Below are 23,699 nucleotides of genomic sequence, written 5' to 3' on the forward strand. Positions count from 1 at the left end.
CTAAACCCCTGAACAGAATGGTGTGGCAAAATGTAAAAACCGTCACATCATGGTTGTTGTTTGGTGCCTTTTACGAGGAATGAATGTACCAAAATATTTTTGACATATATGGCTATTCTCACTGCCTGTTATCTAATCAATCGTACATAAATGGTAAATCCCCTCTTCAAATTCTTCAGCTTGACACTACTTTATTGTAATGACCCGAACCCGGGGGTCCAAATCAATTAAAGGTTGTTATCCATCTTGAATCAATGTATGGTCATTTGGAACATATGAAACCTGTCCCAACAACCATTTATACATAGTCACATTGATGTAATAAATTCATACATTGAAGTGAATTATCTTTAATGGTTTCAAAAATATAATTGAGTTACAAAACAACTTCTTCATAACAAAATAGGGTTTATTACATTATCAAATGTCCCATAAGTCATAAGTTGGCATGGAAATTAAGTGGAGGCCTCAAAAGATAGAAATTAGGTCTCGACCTCATTTCTACCCAAAAACGAATACATTGGTTAACAAATACTAGTTTACCAAAATAATACATGTTTAGTTACAAGATGCAATTTACATCAAAATTAACATGCTTCAAAATAGACTAATCATCAAGTCGACAAAAGAAGTCCTCAATTGGTCCAAAGATGACATTGTAGGTTGTCCATTACTTCTTTTCTGTTTCCTAAAAAATGTTAAGTAGAGGAATGAGCACAACGGCCCAGTAGAGATTGCCCAAGTGGTATCTCCTCAAGTAAAGTAATCAATCACATGCTTTACACACAAAGAATAGAAATCGGATGTGGGGATCATGCCAGGCCATTTTCATCATCAAGTAACCATCATCATTAACCACATGCACTGCAATGCATGGAATGCACTATGCAACCACGTACTACACACACACCTTCACATATCCACACACACATTGAAAACGAACTAACTAGCCGGACTTTGGCTACCTCCCTCGGTCCCTTGGGAGAATTTGCTAATCGTTCTTAGCAAATGGTACCTCCCAACTACCATTTGGGGCCCGAGTTGCTAAATTATTCACAGTTACCTCCCGTATCCCTATTAACTAATTAGCATCGCCGACAAAGGGGTACCTCCCTAAGGTCGGGTTTGAGAAGACCTTTTCTCCAAAACCTATCAAATTCACATTTCCTTCTCTTCCATATTCCACACACGTCTCTACACACCCTAAATCACATGCTTATAAAAATGTCATCAATGCCATGTGAATGAAATGCGCCATATGTAAATCATTCAACTCTTAACAAGAATTTCTCAATTCTATAGACAATTCATCCTTGCAAGGGTCTTCAATTGATAGACATAACATCATTGATGATAATATAAACAAGTAGCATGCTATCATCACATCGTCACATCATTCTAGCATACATTAGTCCCAGGGTTCATCAATTAACATGTATAGCCCAACAAATAGCACATTGAATAACATATTACTCACAATTATACACAAAGCACCTATGTAATCGCATATAACTCAACAATTTAACAAATACATCAACATGTATAAAACCCTAGGTATCAATTAACTTACTAACAACAAATTAGCATGCCTGAAAGAAGGAAAAACATAAAATCACTTACAAAACTAAAGAAAATTGACAATTAGACAACTTTACCTTCAAATGATGCAAAAGCCCTAAAATTCGAAAATCTTAATGTCCACCAAATGCAACTTTACTCCACTCAAATCGAAGCCCTCGTCGAGCTTTCCAACTTTGCCTTCTATGGCAAAAGATCAAATCTCAAAGGAAGGAGGTGAAATCCAAGCTTAAAGTATATAAATTCTAAGTTTGTAGAGAGAGAAAGTAATATATATATATAGAGAAGAAATCTCGGCTAAAGAAGAAAAAGAATGGGCCAAATTCTGAATATGTGGTCTTTAGTACATAATTTTGGTCAAGGTGGGTCCCGTTTTAACCCTTAAAATGTCTAAAATGCCCATTCATGCACTTAACCCCACAAACATGCTACAATTGCATAGATAAACATATACACACATAGATATGCACCAAATAATAAATATGAAATGCACATGGACTCAAAAAGATTACCTGAGCACGAAAAATCCGGGAGTGGGGCCCATACGAAATCTCCTGGACCAAAAATCCAAAAAATGACAAAAATGACACGGAATGCATTTCTAAGAGTTTTAAACTCAAAGAAATGCCCTCATTGACTCTCAGGGTCGACACGACACTCTAATCGATGCCTGACATGCAAAACGAGGCATCGGGAAAAATAAATACTAAAAAATTGAAAAATACTGAAAAATGCGGAATGTCACAATCTCCCCAACTTACAAAGATTTCTTCTCCGAAATCAAGTCACCTCACATGCGAAGGACCACATGACACTTCAAACGGAGTACGCCTCCAAGTACCCTACACCACGCGCTACACGTGAAAATTACAATCCAAAGAAACCTTACTTCCTAGTGTCATTCGTAACCCTTTGCTCATAACCTAACGTATCCTCAAACGAATGGTGACCACCAACCACATGCTACCTCACCCCCATAATAGCTAACTGGACGCAAAGGTACACATCGTATGGGATAAAAGCATCCTACCGTCACTTGTCACAATCAAGGACATCATCTATATCCTCAAGGAAACCACTAAGCACCAGAGGCACAAGTCCCCAACACTGATTCCGCGAATCCATCCAGACCCAACCACTCGAAACCATTAGAATCACCATTCCCTTAACCTGAACATAACTACCAGTAAACAATATATCCTTAAATGATGATACTCGTCAATCCACATGAATACACACATTTTTAAAGGAATTCATTCAACTCAAATCATCACAATTCTCAACCATCTGCCCTCACATACACGAGATCAAGAAACCTACTCAACCCAAAGTCAAAAGTGACCCAAAACATAAAAACTGCGTTAACGTAATCCTCATAAGACAACTCACCAGGAAACTGTTGGATTCCATACAAGGTAGATCCTACCTACAACACCCCACACAATCCACGCTAAACACCTTGTTGAAATATCTGTATTATTATTATTATTATTATTATTATTTTTATTAGTTGTTTTCAGCCTTTTATTAGGTGTTTTATATAAGAACCCTATTATCATAGGATCACGTAGATAAGACCCCCGTAACCCTTGCACTGGACTCCTTGGGTAACCCTCTGTTTTTTACTCCTTTTTTAGGAGAATTCCCTTAGGTTTTTTATGACCTAAGGTCTTTCTAGTTTTTTTTCCTTTGTGGGTTGTTGGTGTTTGTTCGGTAGCATATTTAGAGGAAAGCGCCAATTTTTCTGGCCTTGTTTTTTTTTTCTTCTTCATGCTTTGACGTGTGGACCAGCCTTATTTTGGTACTATGACTGATTCTAGTAGCCAAAAGGACACTTTATCCTCTGTCCAGCATACTTTATCTTCGGCACATCATATTTCGGCACAACGGGTTACTATTGTGCTCTTGAATGGGCATAACTTCGTATCTTGGTCCCGTTCTCTTTAACTCTATATTGGAGGGAAAGGGAAAGCTAGTTGGCTTTTGAGTCTGGTTAAGGAAGGAACCGGAAAAGACAGATACTAAATATATTGCATGGGACATAGACAGGTGGACCATTAGGGGTTGGATCTTCAACTCAATGGAGGAGCGTATCTATAATATGTTCATGTTTCACACTTCCGTTTTTCGTCTGTGGCAAGCCCTTAACAAGATGTATGCCCATTCCCGCAATGACGCTCGTATCTTTGAACTCTATCAAGAGATTGCTCATGCATCTCAGGAGACACTCAAGCTGTCAGTATTAGATTATTTTGGGTACCTCCAGTGTAGGTGGGAAGAATTAGCACAGTATGAACCTCTCTCCTTCTCTGAAGAAACTGCAACTCTTTTGGTCAAGAGACTGGACTGCCAGCATACCTACCAGTTTTTTATGGGTTTACGATCTGAGTTTGATGCTCTTAGAACTCAGATCATAAACACTTCTCCTATGCCTAATTTATATGATGCCTTCCCGACTGTTGACCATGAGAAGCATAGACATCAGATCTCTCAACCAGTAGCTTTACCAGAGACTTCAATTGATTAGATGGCTCTTGCTGCTAATTCTAGACTTTCAGAGGGAAAGATTATTTGTCAACATTGTAGAGCCACGGGTTATGTAAAGGATCGTTGCTTTAAGCTTCATCCCGAGCTAAAGCAGAAATTTTCTCGCAATCGTCTTTCTAGCCGTGGCCGCATTGCCGCAGTGGCTGATACTATTGATGGGTATACTACTCCATAGATTGTTGTCCCTCCTGCTTCAACTCCCCCCAGACCATCTTTTCAAGACTTCAATCAGTTATAGTCCTAGATTGGTTAGTTTCAGGAGCAGTTTGGAGCTTTATCTACCAAGGCTGGCTCTTTTATTCCCACGGTTACTATAGCTACAGGTACTCCTTCTGCTTTTCATGTTAAAACGGGAAAACCTACTTGGGTTCTGGATTCCGGAGCCAATGATCACATGATTGGTGAGTTATCATTATTTTTTACTCCCGTACCCCTATTAATCAGGCTGTTAATCTAGCCGATGGGTCAACCACCATTATTTGTAGTAAAGGAGATGTTAATCTATTCCTTGATATTATTTTACCATCTGTTCTTCATGTTCTTAACTTTGCCTTTAATCTTCTATCTGTTAGCAAACTTACCAAATCACTAAACTGTGCAATGATTTTCTTTCCTCATTACTGTGTTTTATAGGACCTGTGTTCGAAGAGGATTTTTGGCATGAGCACGATGGCCTCTACTACTTTGGGGATCCTCCACTGACACCTCCTCCACTTGCTTCAAGCCTTTAAGCCTCTGTTCTTCCAGTTTCTAGATCTTATGATTTTTCTTTTCAGACTTTAAATTTATGGCATGCTCGCCTTGGGCATGTAAACTTTCAGTATTTATGTCTGCTTTTCCCTCCATTAATAACGGCTTGTAAGGATAATAAGTTTCAATGTGAGATTTGTGAGCATTCTAAACATACTAGATCTAGTTATATTTCTCATATGCATCGTGCACCTCGTATGTTTGATCTCATACATTCTGATGTGTGGGGTCCTTCTCTTGTTACTACTTTTTCTGGGCATCGTTATTATGTCACATTTATTGAAGATTATTCCTGCTGCATATGGGTATATTTACTTAAAAAGAAATCTGAAGTTTTTCCCTTGTTCACTCAATTCCTCCAAATGATCAAAACTCAATATAAAACTGTTGTTAGGAATATAAGGTCTGACAATGGTCGTGAATATGTTTCCAATGAGTTTTGGTCTCAACTTAACCCACAGGGTATTCTTCATCAACTTACTTGTCCATATACCCCTGAACAAAATGATGTGGTAGAGCATAAAAATTGCCAACTAATGTAGTTGTTCGATGTCTTTTAAGTGGTATGAATGTGCCAAAGTCATACTGGCACATGGCGGTTCTTACAGCTACTTTTCTCATTAATCGTACCCCTAGTAAAGTATTAAATGGTAAGGCCCCTTATAAGTGCTTCAGCTTGATATTACTCTTTTTTCCATCATGGTTCAGGTGTTTGGATGTACATGTTTTGTTTAGAATCGTAGCCCTTCTCGTACTAAACTTGATGACAAGGCCAATAAATGTATCTTTTAGGATACTCTTCAATGTCAAAAAGTTATCGGTGTATTGATCCTGTACACAAACACATGTATCACTCTCTTGATGTCACCTTTCATAAGCATACCCCTTTTTATGGTTCTAACACTATCTTACGGGAAACTTTTACTCCCGATCAAGAAGTTTCTCCTCTTGCTCGTTCTTTTCCTATTTTTCAAGAAGAGTTTTCTCTTGTGGTTTCCTCACCCCCTTTGCAGGTTTATTCTCGCCTCCCTCGTGCTCCGCCTCCACTGCCTTCATCCTCCTTAGATACAGGTTCAGGTACATCTCCTCTCTCTCCTTTACATTTCCCTGACTTGTTCCTGAGTCTCGGTATCCCACTCGGGACTGCAAACCCCCTGCTCGATTTGGATTAGCTTGTAGTATTGATCATCCTATTTCGCAGTATATCTCTTATGATAGTCTTTCAGGGTCTTATCGAGCCTTTCTAGGCAAACTTGATTCCATTTCCATCCCCAGAAATGTCTCTGAGGCTTTCCGGAATCCCAATTGGATGTCTACTATGATGGTAGAAATGGATGCTCTACAGCAAAATGAAACATGGGAGCTTGTATCTCTCCCTCTTGGTGAAAAGACTGTTGGTTGCAAATGGGTATTCAGTGTTAAATATTTGGCCGATGGTTCTATTGATCGGTATAAGGCTCGTTTGGTTGCCAAAGGGTTTACTCAGATTCTTAATAAAGACCTTAATGATACCTTCGCTCCAGTGGCTAAATTGACCTTAGTTCGTTTGCTTGTCTCCCTGGCTGCCTCTCACAATTGGCCTCTTCATCAGCTTGATGTGAAGAATGCTTTCCTTAACGATGATCTTCTTGAGACTATTTATATAGATCCTCCACCTGGTTTCCGGGCTGAGGGGGAGTATGTTGGAAAGGTCTGTCAATTGCGGAAGTCTTAGTATGTGTTAAAACAATCTCCCAGAGCTTAGTTCAGCCGCTTCAGTGATGTAATTCTATCCATGGAGTTTGTTAGATGCCATTCTGACCATACATGTTGTACAGTATTATATGAGTTGTCACGTTGTACAATATTGTATGAGTTATCACACGTGTACAGTTAGTATTGTATAAGTTGTCACCTACCTCTCATTACCATATATAGAATTACTATGTATAGGGTTTACTTGTTCTCCACTCACCTACTACCGTAGCTTTTCCTATATAAACATTATTGTATTATTGTATTACTCATTCAATAAGATATACGTTTTCATGTATTCTCTTTTTCTCTCTCTTTCAATATGGTATCAGAGCGGAAATCGATCCCTCTTAAATTATTATTTTTTGTTTAGTCTTATTCAGACTCTGATCTTGATTCCATCTTGGCTTTCTCTAAGCAATCGCTTCTCGGTGATCTCTCCTTGGTGATTTCAGTTCTCGTCTCGGCAATTTCTCTCGGATCCCTCCTCGGCTTTCTCTCAGCAATCTCTTCTCGGCGATCACTCCTCGATGATCTCAGTTCTCGTCTCGGCAATCTCTCTCGGATCCCTTCTCGGCTCTCTCCTCGATAATTTCTCTTGGGTTCATCTCGGCTAGATCTTGGTTCTCTTATCTCGGTTCCCTCTTGCTACTATATCTCATTTGTTCGGCAACTTTTGTGATGGATACTAAGGAATCCCATCTACTTGGGTCAATCACCAGCACTAAACTGAAAGGCTCAAACTACCTTCAATGGTCTCGAGCCATAGAGGTGTTCTTACGGGCTCGAGGAAAATTGTCATATCTTAAATCAACCAAACCTATCCGTGATGAAAAGATTATTGAGGCTTGGGAGAAAGAATATACTCAGATTATAACTTGGTTATGGAACAGCTTGGAGCCTGAGATCTTCAACAACGTGTCATTCCTATAATCTGCCAATTTGGGAAAATCTCAGGGACATGTATTCTTCATAGAAGAATATTTCTCGTATTTATCAGTTGTACCAGGATATTTTTAATCTCCAGCAAGGAGATCGTTCTTCTGTTGAAGATTATTACTCAGAATTGAAGGGCATGTGGGAAGAATTAAATGTCTACCAACCATTGACTACAGACACAGAACAACAAAAACGACACAGGGAGGAGTTTCGAGTGGCAAAATTTTTATCTGGACTTAAACCCGAACTAGCTCCAATCAATTCGCAGATTTTGTCTGGCAAGGAGATACCCATAGTAAGTGAGACTTTTGCTCGAGTTCGAAGAGCATCTATTCACGCCACTGTGATTGAGAAGGACAACCACTTTGCTCTTGTTGTTCCTTCTGAGCGAGATGATACTTTCCGTGGAGGACAAGGGGGCAGAGTTCCTTCTAACCCAGGTCGTGGTACTCGTGGTGGTGGAGGGGGACGCGGCGGCAAGAAGTGTACTCATTCTGGCCGAAACAATCACTATGTTGACTTCTGCTGGGCTCTTCATGGCAAGCCAACTTGGGCTAATCAAGCTTCGGTATTTGAGAAGACTACTCCTACTCCTGTGAATAAACAAGTCGTTCTTTCCAAAACCGAATATGATTCTCTGGTAAAGTGTGAGCGTGCAAATCAGCCATCCTCCATTGCTACTATCGTTACTTCAGGTAATACGTATCTCCATGCTTCCTCTTCTACACCTTGGATCATTGATTCAGGGGCATCCGATCACATGACAGGTAACCCATCCCTTCTTTATGATATTTATCATGTTTTCTCACCATCGGTTGTTACTATAGCGAATGGTGCCAAATCACCTGTTCATGGAATTGGTACCTTCCGTACTTCGGGTCTCACTTTTTCATCAGTTTTATATATCCCTCAATTTTCAGTCAATTTATTGTCAGTTCACAAAATCATTTCAGATTTAAATTGCTTAGTTACTTTTTCTCCTTCCCGTTGTGTCTTTCAGGATCTTAAGAAGAAGAAGACGATTGGTGGGGGGTTTGAGAAAGATGGTCTTTATTACTTCCGGCCAACTACTACTCCGACAACTCTACATTCCACCTCCTCTTCAGCTTACTAGTGGCATTGCCACCTTGGACATCCCTTTTCAAATAGTCTTCGAGCCTTGGTCCCTTCTTTAGTTGATTTTGCCAAGTTTAATTGTACTACTTGCAAACTTAGTAAACATCGTCGGGCTACTTTTAAGTCTTGCTTTGATAATAAAAGTTTAAAACCTTTTGAGTTAGTACATTCGGATGTTTGGGACCAGCTCGTACTACTGGTTTGTTTGGTGCTCGTTATTTTGTATCATTTATTGATGATTATTCACGTTTAACTTGGGTTTATATTCTTAAAGATAGATCTCAAGTATTCTCTGTTTTTCAATCGTTTTATGTTGAAATTCAAAATTAGTTTAATGCAAAATTACTTATTTGTAGAACTAACAATGCCCTTGAATATTCACTTCATGTTTTTCAAAAGTTTCTCGAGTTGAGGGGCATTATCCATCAAACATCTTGTGTTGATACCCCCTCAACAAAATGGAGTTGCTGAACGGAAGAATGGTCCACTCCTAGCTACCGCTCGTGCCTTAATAATTCAAATGCATGTTCCAAAACATTTTTGGGCAGATGCAGTTTTGGTTGCTGCTTATCTTTTAAACTGCATGCCTTCTAGCAAGGAAAATCACCCTTCCAAATGACGTTTCCTTACAAAAACCCTTTTTCCATTCCTCTAAAGGTGTTTGGGTGTGTTTGTTTTGTTCATAATCTAAGCCCGGGAAGAGGCAAACTTGATCCTCGTGCTCACGAATGTATTTTCATAGGTTATTCTCGCACTCAAAAGGGATATAAATGTTACAGTCCAACTCTTCGTAAACAATTGTGTGTGCAGATGTAACTTTCTTTGAGGATGTTCCTTATTATTCCTAGGAAGGCAGTCGTTTGGAAGACTCTATTCTTCAAGAGTCTGTTCTTCCAACTCCAATTTTTTATTCTGACATCCCACTAGCTCTTATTGTCTATGCTCGTCGTCGGAAAAGAGTAGTTAGTCATGTTCCAACGACTAAAGTAGTAAACCCAGCCTTGCCACTTCCACCAGTTGCTTCAACGCCTGGAGATTCTTCCATCTCTCCGGACTTTGATCTTAATAAACCTAGTGCTGTTCGGAAAGGTAAACGGTCTTGTACCAATCACCCTATCTCTAATTTTGTATCGTATAATAAATTGTCCTCCTCCTTTCAAGCATTTTGTTTATCATTATCCTCTATTGCTCTTCCTAAGTGAGGCACTTTCTCATATAGGGTGGAGGAAAGCTATGGAAGAATAAATAAACGCTTTAAAATTGAATCATAATTGGGACCTTGTTCTTAAGCCTGTTGATACTCAAGTTGTTGGTTGTTGTTAGGTTTTTACTGTTAAAACAAAAGCCTGATGGTACTGTTGACCATCTCAAAGCTCGACTTGTTGCTAAAGGCTACACTTTGACTTGTGGCCTTGATTATACTGAGACGTTCTCTCTTGTGGCCAAACTACATTTTGTTTGTGTGATAATCTCTCTTGCAGCTAATCTAGACTGGCCACTTCATCAACTGCCTCAAACAGTCCCCTCGTGCATGGTTTGATAAGTTTAGTAAAGTAGTGGTAGCTCATGGTATGAGCAGAAGCCAGGTTGACCACTCTCTCTTTTTTAAGAAAATGAAACGTGGTATTGTGATTCTTGTGGTGTATGTAGATGATATTGTTATCACCGGCAATGACAAAGATGGGATACAAGTTCTAATCCATCACTTTAGTTCTAGCTTCCTTACTAAGGATTTAGGCAAATTGCGGTATTTTCTAGGAATTGAGGTGGCTCGGTCGAAGCAAGGCATTAGTCTTTCTCAGCGGAAGTATACTCTTGATCTCTTACAGGATACTGGATATCTTGGTTCGAAACCTATAGCTACACACATGGAGACTAATGTAAAACTTAAGGTGGATGATGGTGACCCACTTGATGATCCAGAGATGTATCGGAGACTTGTAGGTAAACTTATTTACCTCACAATCACTCCTCCAGACATCTCCTATGCAGTTAGTGTTGTGAGCCAGTTCATAACCAGTCCTCGGGTACCTCACATGGAGGTAGTTGTACTCACCTTGAAGTATCTCAAGGGTGCTCCAGGACGTGGTCTGCTTTATCGATCTTCTGGACATCTTCGGATTGATACACAGATGCAGATTGGGCCGGTTCTCCATCTGATCGACGGTCAACCACGGGTTACTGCACCTTCATAGGAGGAAATCTAGTAACTTGGAGGAGTAAGAAACAGTCAGTTGGCTCGTTCCAGTGCTGAAGCAGAGTATCGTGCCATGACACACACTGCCTGTGAACTTACTTGGTTGAAAACCCTTTTACAGGAACTTAGGATTTCAGTCCAGTACCCAATTCCTCTCCATTGTGACAATCAGGTAGCTATTCATATTGCTAGCAATCCAGTCTACCATGAGAGGACTAAACACATTTAAGTAGATTACCATTCTATTCGATCTAAAGTTGACTTGAATGAGATTGTTCCACCTTTTGTTCGTTCTGGTAGGCAGCTGGTAGACATCTTCACTAAGGCGCTTCCCAAGAACTCTATTGATTCCATATATAGTAAGCTGGGAGTTATTAACATTTATTCTCTAGCTTGAGGGGGAGTGTTGTACAGTATTGTATGAGTTGTCACACGTGTACAGTTAGTATTGTATGAGTTGTCACATACCTTTCATTACCATATATAGAATTACCATGTATAGGGTTTACTTGTTCTCCACTCACCTACTCCCGTAGCTTCTTCTATATAAACATCATTATATTATTGTATTACTCACTCTATAAGATATACGTTTTCATGTATTCTCTTTCTCTCTCTCTCTTTCAACACATGTTTTATCCACTATTCCTCCACTGGTCGATGTATCATTCTTCTTGTCTATGTTGATGATATCATCATTACTGGCAATGACATCCTTGGGATTGCTTAAGTAAAGCTTTAATTGGCTAAAGCTTTTGATGTGAAAGACCTTAGGCAGCTCAGATATTTCTTGGGAATTGAGGTTGCTAGATCTAAGCATGGTATCTCTTTATTGCAAAGGAAGTATGTCTTGGATCTTCTTCAAGACACGGGTATGCTTGGGTGTAAACCTGCTTCCATTCTTATGGATCCTAATATCAAGATCTCGGCTGAATCTGGAGATCTTCTTTTTGATCCCGCGTAGTATCAGTGTTTAGTAGGAATATTGATTTATCTTACCAACACCCATCCTGATTTGGCTTTTGCTGTTAATATTGTGAGTCAGTTTATGCATTCTCCTCGTACTGGTATATCATATTCTTTGATATCTTAAGTCCTGTCTTGGACTTGGAATATTCTATTCTTCGAGCAGGCAGGTTGGGTTATCCTGTTTTAGTGATGCAGACTATGCTGGGTCCAAAACTGACAGACGTTCCACATATGGCTTCTGTACTTTCTATGGAGATCATCTTATATCCTGGAAAAGTAAGAAGCAACCTATAGTTTTGAGATCTTCGGCAGAGGTTGAGTATCGTGCCATAACCCTGGGTACTTGAGAGAGTCTCTGGCTTCGATCTTTCTTGGAAGAACTAGGGCTAAGTGAAAAACAGTCCTCAAACTTGTTTTGTGATAATAAGTCAGCCATCATGCTTGCTTCAGATTTTGTTCTTCATGAGAGGACTAAACATATAGAGATGGACATTCATTTTATCAGAGAGATGGTTTGTTCGGGGATTATCAAGTTGTGCTTTGTTCGGTCCTCTAGTCAGTCGGCAGATGTGTTCACCAAATCCGTTAGTCCATCTTTGCTTCATTCCTCGATTACCAAGCTAGGCTTGATTGATATCTTCACTCCAGCTTGAGGGGGAGTGTTGAAATATCTGTATTATTATTATTTTTATTTTTATAAGCTGTTTTCAGCCTTTTATTAGGTGTTTTATGTAAGATCCCTATTTTCATGGGATCACGTAGATAAGACGTAGATAAGATCCCTTTAATCATGGGATCACGTAGATTTTGGCATATTTCCTATTTTTCTTTGATTTGGTTTCCTTTCTTTGTACCCTATTCTTGTATATAAATATAGTTTTTGGTTCTTGGTTTGAGTACGCTAAAACCTAAAACTTCTTCTTTTCACCCTAAGTGCTCACAAGGATAGAGGTTACAAAGCCGCTTAACGCACCAACACGCGAGCTCTACTCGTAATCCCAAGGATACGCATAAAACTGTCCCCGACATCTATTCCATAGCTGAACAACTGACCACTGACTCTAAGATCGAGCAACTCATCACACTTATCGGGAATACAACTCCTTAATGGTCGTTACAAAGAGAAATCACCCATGCACTCACATGCATGATCCACAACACCCATTCTACACGAAACTCACTTCCAAATAAAACATCCAACTCCTATCTACATGACACCTTGCATCTTACCCTGGTCATCATTAATCCCACGAAACAATCAATGACCTTTGACCCGACATTCTGTCAACGGCAGAACTAATTCAGGAAAAATGGCTGGCTAGGCCACTCCTCCCCATCAGTTCATCCCTGACATTCATGTCGTTCTTGTCTTCAGGTCGGAACTCTAATCATTACTTACACAACTCTAAAAGGAAGAATAAGCATTGCACCTGCAATCCTTTAAATCCCCAAGCACGAGATGTCTCAGTCCAGTGACTAGTGACTACACACACAGGCTCTCCAAAACCATCCCTCCAGGAAGTTCACATACGTGAATCTTCAAGAGCGAAAGCAACCACCACGTCCATTCTTTAAATCAAATGACCACTCGCACCTAGCCGTCATTGCAACAAGACACTGAGGAAAATAGCATTCCCCGATGACAACTCACACCTTAAACTTGAATGGTTATGAATCTGGAACAACCGTCACCAAAACTAAGGACTTTACCTCCCTCCACAGAAGTAAGTCAACCAATCCAATCAAATCCTCACCAGAGGTTCCCAACAAGGAGGGGACTCTATGAAAGTCTCGTCATCCGCTGGCACGCACAACTCCTACATAGAGAAACGAAACCCGTAAACAACAACGTCTATAGTAGGACAAAATCAAATAGGAAGGGAAATAGACCCTACACTCCTAAGAAACTGACACTTGAGTCTGCATGTCCTTAATACCCAGTCACATAATACTCGTCAAGCGTCCATCCGTGGATATCCACCCTCACGCAAGGTGAAACTGAACTACTCACACACAAGGAAAATGGATAACTCATGACAACGCATACAGAACTCTCAACCACGTGGAACCCTGACTCGTCTCTACGCGATTCCGTCCCAAACCAACAACCTCATACCACCCATGCCTATCCGGAATCCCCTGAAAAAAAAAACCAACTCTGAGACTCCACACATGAAGTGCCAAAATGCCGATGCAAAAGGAAATGAACCTAATATAAACTACATGCACATTGAGGGCCAGGAATGCCACACATAAATAAAATAAAATAAAAATATACCTCCACATAAGAACATCAATAAACACAACGTAATAAACGCTGGGGAGTAACCAACGCTACTCAGGATACTGCGTCCTACTCAATCTAGCGAAAATTCCTCCCCAAGTAACAACCTTTATCTCGGGAGAACGATGACACACTATTAACCCGTGCCACCAAAAATCTCCAAGGTTACCTAACTACTCACACAGTGCACAAAACGCCTACGACATTCGTCACTACAACCTACCGACTCATCAAATGGAGCGACGTGCCTATGTGGTAACACCATTCTAACCAAACCCAAGAGAAGAGGACAATCTACAGTCGCCTCCTCGAATGCCTAACCACCTCACAAAATCAATTATGGATAGCAGTCAACCACCACATTCAACTCGAACACTCAGGTCACACCCTATGCCGACTTACTCCTCAATACAAGAACCTTACGTTCCAACACCTCCATTATCATCTCTCTTATTGACTGCTCAAACCTCCTATCTCCTGTAAACAACGAATCTCCCCTAGTCAACCTCTCCTTCAATCATTCAAAAATGACGCCAACACGACATGAGAGTACGCATCACTCTCGATACTCGACACCACAGTCAACAACCCGCTATAAGGATAAGAATCTTACGTGGCAATGCTACAATAACAAACCCCAAGAAGGAAATAGACATCATGACAAACGGCTATACACTCAAACCGTATCCTAAGGTTGCCTGCAAAACAATGGTTATTCACTGGTATCTAACTAGACACTCGATTCATACTTCCCAAACGAACTACTTGACCAATCAAAAGGTCCCACATCTCTAACGCTCCCATCACTATCCTTTTCCCGATCAATCATTACGAATACCATCCATCACGATGGGATGTCCACATCGATTTCATTTGAGTTATGTGCCCGTAGCTCGCCCAGTGTGGTAGCCTACTGGTGCTACCTGCACACGCTCACGCATACCCGCCCATTGGGCCACAAAATAAAGAAATCAAATAGAACAAGCACCAAGCCCAAGAGGTCACTCCTCATCCTGGCTCGTCACAATCTGTGATGAACGCTTTGTGATCACTCCGAATCATCACGTCACCTGGCTCCCATAGCTGGAGCATGAAGTAAAAAGGTGCAACTCACCTCTCTCATAGACTACTCAAGGTCAACCTCAACCCATAATCCCCTGTCCTCCGAGATGAAAATCTAAATAAGACATCGTGTCCTTTTTCCAACACGACCATCGGTGATGGAAACCTACACTCCTCAACCATACTCTCCTTTTGACGACCAAATTCTTTCACAAATCACATACCACACGTACTACATATGCTCCACGACATCCAACTAAATCTGGTCACACAAAAGAAGCCTGTGACCCACATATTCAACCCTACTAGCTCATCACCTCAAGAATCCAACCACTATACCAAGGAAAGACAACCCATTTAACCCTATCACCTTCTCAAGTCTCTAGGGAAAAGACTCCTAATGGCAACAACGTGTCAAAGATGATGCTAAATCACATCACTCCCGCTCACATACACCAACTCCTTCTTTGATCATAGAGGACAACTCACCTAGTTAATGCAACATAGAAACACACTTGCTATACTAATTCATGTTGGGAACATAACACCTACTTATTTTCGCATAGGTAGGCTAAATAAATAGCATATAACATATAGCAATAACGTCATATACTAGAACAAGTAAGTAAGCAACAGCGTATGGCATGTTCATAAATTGTTTAAGTTGAGTATAACACACATATAACATATAAGCATGCCTAGCACTTAGCACATAATCACACTTGTCATATAACATACTTCTTAACGTATGCAAATAACAGGTAATTGCATAGAGCATGCTTTGTCCTAACGTACTTATCATACCGCGAATTAGCACGAAGCACATAATACACTATATATATATATATATATATATATATATATATTACACATACGCACAACTAACAACTAGCTTTCTCCATCATCTATTATGTAATAATACTAAAAATCCTATATATGATACACATACACAATCAAGTACCACATGCCTCACTAACATATGTCTACCCACTCTCGTCGTCCCTAGGTAGTCAAACCTAGGGCTCTGATACCAAACTTTTAACGACCCAAACCCGGGGTCCGAATTGCTAACCGGGTCCTTACCCAAACTCGAGGTCATCTAAGGCTAAAATGGTCTTTCAAGTCATAAATATGGAATATGGTCCATACCATTAGAAAGATGACTTAAAAACATGCAATTTAGATTCAAGGATGACCCCATTTGGGTTTGAAATGAAGAAGTTATGATTAAATGAAGTTTGGTTAACAAGCAGTGAAAGTTTCCAGATCTAGAATTTGGGATCGATATTAAGAATTTTGGGATTGATCCCTTGAATGGGTTGGGATCAATCTCAAGAATTTGGGATCGATCCCAACTGGTCAGAATCAAAACCCAATTGGTGAAAAGTGTTGGGATCGATCCCAAGGGTTATGGGATCGATCCTAGAAACCCAGAGCTCATTTTTTTGCTCAATTAAAGGTGGTTATCCATCTTGAATCAATGTATGGTCATTTGGAACATATGAAACTTGTTCCAACAACCATTTATACATAGTCACGTTGATGTAATACATTCATACATTGAAGTGAATTCCATTACAACCTTTAATGGTTACAAAAATATAATTGAGTTACAAAATAACTTCTTCATAACGAAATAGGGTTCATTACATTATCAAATGTACCATAAGTCATAAGTTGGCATGGAAATCAAGTGGAGACCTCAAAAGAGAGAAATTAGGTCTCGGCCTCATTTCTACCCAAAAATGAATACATTGGTTAACAAATACTTGTCTACCAAAATAATACATGTTTAGTTACAAGATCTAATTTACATCAAAATTAACATGCTTCAAAATAGACTAATCATCAAGTCGACAAAAGAAGTCCTCAATTGGTCCAAAGATGAGATTGTAGGTCGTCCATTACTTCTTTTCCGTTTCTTGAAAAATGTTAAATAGAGGAATGAGCACAACAGCCCAGTAGAGATTACTTAAGTGGCATCTTCTCAAGTAAAGTAAGCAATCGCATGCTTTGCACACAAAGAATAGAAATTGGATATAGGGATCATGCTAGGGTCTCATATACACCATTTTCATAATCAAGTAACCATCATCATCAACCACATGCAATGCAATGCATGGAATGCACTATGCAACCGCATTCTACACACACACCCTTGCACATCCACACACACACCGAAAATGTACTAGCTAGCCGGACTTTGGGTACCTCCCTCGGTCCTTAGGGAGAATTTGTTAATTGTTCTTGGCAAAGGGTACCTCCCAACTATCATTTAGGGCCAGAGTCGCTAACTTACTCACGGATACCGTGTCCTTATTAACTAACTAGTACCACAGACAAAGGGGTACCTCCCCAAAGCCGGGTTTGAGAAAACCTTTTCTCCAAAACTTATCAAATTCACATTTCCTTCTCTTCCACATTCCACACGTCTCTACAAACCCCAAATCACATACTTATAAAAATGTCATTAATGCTATGTGAATGAAATGCGCCATATGTAAACCATTCAACTCTTAACAAGACTTTCTCAATTCTATAGACAATTCATGGTTGCAAGGGTCTTTAATTGATAGACATAACATCATTGATGATAATATAAACAAGTAGCATGCTATCATCACGTCTTCACATCATTCTAGCATATATTAGTCCTAGGGTTCATCACTTAACATGTATAGGCCAACAAATAGCACATTGAATAGCATATTACTTGCAATTATACACAAAGCACCCATGTAATCACATATAACTCAACAATTTAGCAAATACATCAACATCTATAAAATCCTAGGTATCAATTAACTTACTAACAACAAATTAGCATGCTTGAAAGAGGGAAAAACTTGAAATCACTTACAAAACTAAAGGAAATTGACAATTAGACAACCTTACCTTCAAATGATGCAAAAGCCCCAAAATTCAAAAATCTCAATGTCCACCAAATGCAACTTTGCTCCGATTAAATCGAAGCCTCATCAAGCTCTCCATCTTTGCCCTGTATGGCAAAGATCGAATCTTAAAGGAAGGAGGTGAAATCCAAGCTTGAAACATGTAAATTCTAAGTTTGTAAAGAGAGAGTAATATATATATATAGAGAGAAGAAATCTTGGCTGAAGAAGAAAAAGAATGGGCCAAATTTTGAATATGTGTCTTTAGTACATAATTTTGGTCAAGGTGTGTCCCGCTTTGACCCTTAAAATGTCTAAATTGCCCATTCATGCACTTAACCCCACAAACATGCTACAATTGCATAGATAAACATATACACATGTAGATATGCACCAAATAATAATAATGAAATGCACATGGACTAAAAAAGATTCCGCAAAATCCGGGTGTGGGGCCCACACGAAAAATGAAAAAATGACACGGAATGCATTTCTAAGAATTCTAAACTCAAAAGAAATGCCCTCATTGACTCTCGGGGTTCACATGACACTCTAATCGATGCTTGGCATGCAAAACGAGGCGTCGGGAAAAATAAATACTAAAAAATTGAAAAATACTGAAAAATACGGGACGTCGCATTTATTTTCCATTATCCCTCAGGTCTTCGGTTGTATGTGCTTTGTTCAAAACCGTAGTCCTACCTGTACCAAACTTGATGATAAAGTTGTCCGGGGTGTCTTTCTGTGTTATTCTTCTATGTCCAAAGGATATTGATGCTATGATCTTGTGTCTAAACAATTTTATCATTCTATGGATGTCACGTTTTGTGAGGAGAGACCCTTCTTTGGCCATTCTTCTCTTGTGCATGAACGTGTCTATGTTACTCCCCCTAAGGAGCCTTCTCCTCTGGCTTGACCTTCTACTCCTACTCTTGCAACTAAGCACACTCCTCCTTTGCAGGTATATTCGCATCGCCCTCACACTCAGGATCCAATGCCAGAAACTCCCTTGGATACAGGTACTTCCCCTCCTATCTCTAATACTCTTCCTCCTCGATATCCATCCCGTGTTCGGAAACCGCCTTCTTGGTATAGTTTTTCTTGTAGTACTAATCATCCTATTTCCAAGTATGTGTCCTAACATGCTCTTTCAGATTCTTGTAAACCTTTTTGGACAATCTCAGTTCTGTTCCTATTCCTCAATCCGTTTCAGAGGCACTTCGTTATCCTGAATGGGTTGAGGCAATGAAAGTGGAAATGGATGTTCTTAAGAAAAACTAAACTCGGGAACTTGTCTCTTTACATGTTGGGGATAAAACAGTGGGGTGTCAGTGAGTCTTTACCGTGAAATACTTGACTGACGGATCTATTGATTGGTACAAGGCTCGCCTAATTGCTAAGGGATTTACTCAGATTCCGGAGAAGGACTTTAATGCTACCTTTGCTCTAGTTACTAAGTTAACAATTGTTTGCCTTCTATTGTGACATCTTCTCATTCCTGGCCTATTCATCAGCTGTTTGTCAAAAATGCATTTCTTAATGGAAATTTACAGGAGACCATCTATATAGATCCGCCACCAGGTTTTCGGGCTGAGGGGGAGTATTTGGGTAAGGTTTGTCGGTTGCAGAAGTCTATTTATGGGCTAAAACAGTCTCCCATAGCTTGGTTTTGTCGGTTTAGTGCTGTTGTTATGGGAATGAACTTTATACAGTGTCACACTGATCATACGTGCTTTGTTCGGAGACACATGAATGGTAGATGTTATATTGTGTCAGTCTATGTAGATGATATTATCATCACTGGATATGATGCCTCCGAAATAGCTCAGGTTAAGAAGGATTTGGGTCAAATCTTTGATATAAAATATTTGGGTCCCTTGCGGTAATTTCTTGGTATAGAGGTTGCTCGGTCGAGTCATGGCATATCTTTGTCTCAGCGTAAGTATGCTCTGGATCTTCTTCAGGAAACAGGAATGATAGGGCGTAGACCTGCCTCTACTCATATGGATCCGACTCTTAAACTTTCTGCTGAATCTGGTGACTTTGTTTCCTGATCCCTCTGTGTATTAACGTTTGGTTGGTCATCTCATTTACCTAACGATACCAGGCCAGATTTGACTTTTGCAGTTATTGTTGTAAGTCAGTTTATGCATGCTCCGCGTTCATTACATTTGAATGCAGTGGAAGATTCTTCTAAATTGTTTTGTGACAATGTGTCTGCTATCATGCTTGCTTCTGATTCTGTTCTCCTTGAGAGGTCCAAACACATTGAAGTTGATATTCACTTCATTCGAGAGAATGTTCAGTCTGGTGCTATTGTTCCAGTGTTTGTTTGTTTGTTCGTCTAATCAAACAGATGATGTGTTTACTAAGTCAGTGGGGCCATCTCTACTTCAGTCCAAAATTGGCAAGTTGGGTTTGATTGACATCTTTGCTCCAGCTTGAGGGGGAGTGTTGGAATCCACGTTTTATTTTGTCCCCGTAATTCCGGGTCCCGTGATTAGTGGATCACAGTTAATTAGGGATTTTAATTTATTTGATTTGATTTTATTACTTTATTGTAACCGTAGTTGGTAAATATAAATACAATTGTTTGCACTCAATTAGAGGCAAACAATTACACAATTTATTTTTCTCTTTTGTTTCGTAACTGTACTTTTTAGACATACAAAGTTGACTTTTTACTGGTGCAGAGTGCTCAGGATACCATGGATTACATCATTGACACAGTTTCTGCAATTCACCCCCTGGCTCCGTTGCTTGGCCTACTGAAGCAAGATGGAAAACTTGTTATTGTGGGGCTGCCTGAGAAGCCTCTGGAGCTGCCTGCCATTCCCTTATGTTCCGGTAAGCTGCATATTTATCTATACTGTTCATGAGAGGAAGATGGTCTAGTGAGTAGCTCAAGAGCATGATTGTTGCGTTGCTAATTGTCACTCTATCGCAGTGCTGTCCAAACTCTCGTTGATTGGCATGTTGTTGGACCAGTATCTGATTCCCTATAGATAGATGCTCAATTGGTTCAACAAAACTCGATGTCTTTGAAATTCATATGAACAAGTATGTTTTGAGAAAATCACTAATGGGGAAAAAAAGTTAATAATACTGGCCGGGAAGTGCTAGTAACTGTGTGAAAGTGAACAATTTACAAAGGATGTAGTTCTTCCTGAAACTTTGGTTCTTCTTGTTTTGGTTATATAGCTGATAATCTTACTTCAGTGCCATCCCTTTAAAATTCTAACAAGTACGTGATCATATATGTAAGATATATATGATCACTGGGGGCATTGCCCCAGTAGCCTAGTTGGTAATGTGCCCAGCTCCCTAGCGGGTGTGCCCGTTTTCCAGTGGCCATAGTGGTGTTTTGCTATTTAAGGGTCGGCAATTTTGAATATACTGCAAACTGTGATTTGTATGTTTAAAATGATCTGTGAAGGATGAAAACAGTAAAGAAGACCACACAAGAGTAAGGCAGGCTTTTGGCCTGTTCCGTTCAGATTTTTAAAGACATTTCTTAAGAATTCAGAAAACAAAAAATTGTTTTAAAAAATTGTCAAACCAAACAGATCTTTTAAATTTTCTGATTTTTCATTCTTAAAAAACAGAAAACTGAACCAAACTGGTCCTTTTTTCTTCTATGAAAGCTATCCAAAATCAGACCATTAACTTAAATATTGCCTCTAACCTACTTCATTAATCTGTTTGTTACATTATATTTTGCAGGACGGAAGCTTGTTGGGGGAAGTTACTTTGGAGGGATGAAAGAGACTCAGGAGATGCTAGATTTTTGCGCGAGACACAACATAACATCGGACATTGAGCTAATCCGTATGAACTACATCAACACCGCCATGGAGCGGCTTGCCAAATCTGATGTCAGGTATCGGTTTGTGATTGACATGGCGAACTCATCGCTCTAGGCTAATTATTATATGCCTAGAGCGAAAAGCAGAATATATTATATGCCTTCATTGTGATGTGAAAAGCAGAATATATGAAACTTTGATGTCCAAGACACTGGTTAAGGTGGAAACTGGAAAGCTCTCTGTTTTTCGAATTCAAATATGATATCCGGGTACTTTTGGATTTATTTTTCTGCAACTGTAACAAAAACACTGACCATGAACGTACGTTGTCCCTATGGAGGCTTCAACGCTCTACCTTTTACTTGAGAATGTGAGAAAGTACTACTTAAACTACAGGTGTTGAAGGCAATTAAATAAGCCCATTTGACGTGTCAAGTAATTTTGTTTCTGTTTATATACTTCTTCCTATAAGATGTTATACAAAGGTCATATAAACAACATTTTCAGACTCTGCAACAGTTCTCCTGCTGAATATGACGAAACTTTAGATTTAGACTTCGGACAGATAAATGGTTTTCACTGCTATGTTTGTTAAAGCAATCAATATTTATCTACTGTTGGCTTTATTATTACCAAATGTTGTTGTGCGTAATAGCGTTTATTTTATTTTATTTTATTTATTTATTTATGTTTTTTTTCTATTTCTTGGCATGAAATTCACACATTCATGTTTTCTCACGAGACTTTACTCATACCTCTCACTTTGAGGTTGCAGAGATACTACTCGACAGACCGGAGGGATTGGCCTGATTGAAAAAGACTTGAGTCAGTGATGTTTCATGGAGCAAATAATCCATTGAAGGGGTATTTGAGTACCAAAAAAAACAGAAAAGGATACATTTATCTACCCCCTTTGTTTTTTTTTTAGGACCAACAGCTATTCAAGGTCCCACTGTTACAAAAGGTTGGATTTGATATGATTCAATCTTGGTAATGTTGGACAATAATAATAATATAGTGAGAAATGTGTTGTCCTTGCGGCAACTGATGCTAAAAATGATGAATCAACAATTCTTATGTATTGAAAAGGGGAAAAAGGTCGCTATTCGAAAAAAATAAATATGGGCACATCCGTGGGTAATGCGATGCATGTTATTGACCTAACTCAAAAAGATAATAATAAATAAAATAAAATAAATAAAAGAAAGACAATGATAGATAAAAAAGAAAAAAAAAAAAAAAAAAAGTTAGAAAAGAAAGACAATTATCGGTTTAGTATAAAAAAATTAAAAAAAAATCACTTTTGGAAGAGGGGGATTATGACTCCATATTCAATAATTTAGATGTTTATTTATTTTATTATTATTTTCAAAACTTTGCACAGGGTAATATGAAAAAGAAAACATTGTTTATGGGGTTTGTAAAATTAACCCTAATTTAAATGCAATGTCATTTTCAGTGAGGGGGTATGTGAAATTTTGTCAACTTTTTCTTGTCCATTTTTGTCCAGATTCCTAAACAACCTCTATGTTCATGGAATGCAAATTCAATGTAAAATCCCGGTCATTTTCCTTCTTTTCCTTTTTTTCTATTTTTACGGATTAATTTTTTTTTTCGTTGGAATTTTCCTTTGAGTAACCTCACTCTTTGTGCTTGGAGTTGGTTTCTGACTCCCCGTGTTTCCATCCTTGTTGGTTTTCTTGAGAAGCGTAACTTTACTTTTGGAGGAAAATTCGCCGGTTGTTTCTTTTTCCCGTAGGGGCGTGGATGAAAAGATTTTTCAGAAACATTTTTGTTTTTTGGGGTATTTTTCATAAATATCTTTT

The 23,699-nt window shown here is 39.1% G+C and overlaps 1 protein-coding gene across 2 annotated transcripts in view; it reads left to right on the forward strand.

Annotated features, from left to right (window-relative positions):
* The window catches only part of LOC132267282 (probable mannitol dehydrogenase), a 38,761-nt gene extending 16,251 nt beyond the window's left edge, over window positions 1-22,510 (forward strand). Inside the window, exons 4-5 of one of the 2 annotated variants that reach the window (XM_059768407.1) lie at window positions 20,761-20,914; window positions 21,791-22,510. In XM_059768407.1, the coding sequence (XP_059624390.1) occupies window positions 20,761-20,914; window positions 21,791-21,987 (351 nt within the window). In that variant the 3' untranslated portion in view covers window positions 21,988-22,510. Of the gene's footprint in view, window positions 1-4,758; window positions 4,993-20,760; window positions 20,915-21,790 lie in introns of those variants that run through there. The other variant, XM_059768408.1, reaches the window with a different exon arrangement.
* The last annotated feature ends 1,189 nt before the right edge of the window (window positions 22,511-23,699 follow it).

The sequence above is a fragment of the Cornus florida genome, unplaced genomic scaffold (genome assembly GCF_030987335.1).
Source record: "Cornus florida cultivar Cherokee Brave unplaced genomic scaffold, ASM3098733v1 CherokeeBrave_3.0.0_Hap2_Chr07, whole genome shotgun sequence".
Classification (NCBI taxonomy): domain Eukaryota; kingdom Viridiplantae; phylum Streptophyta; class Magnoliopsida; order Cornales; family Cornaceae; genus Cornus; species Cornus florida.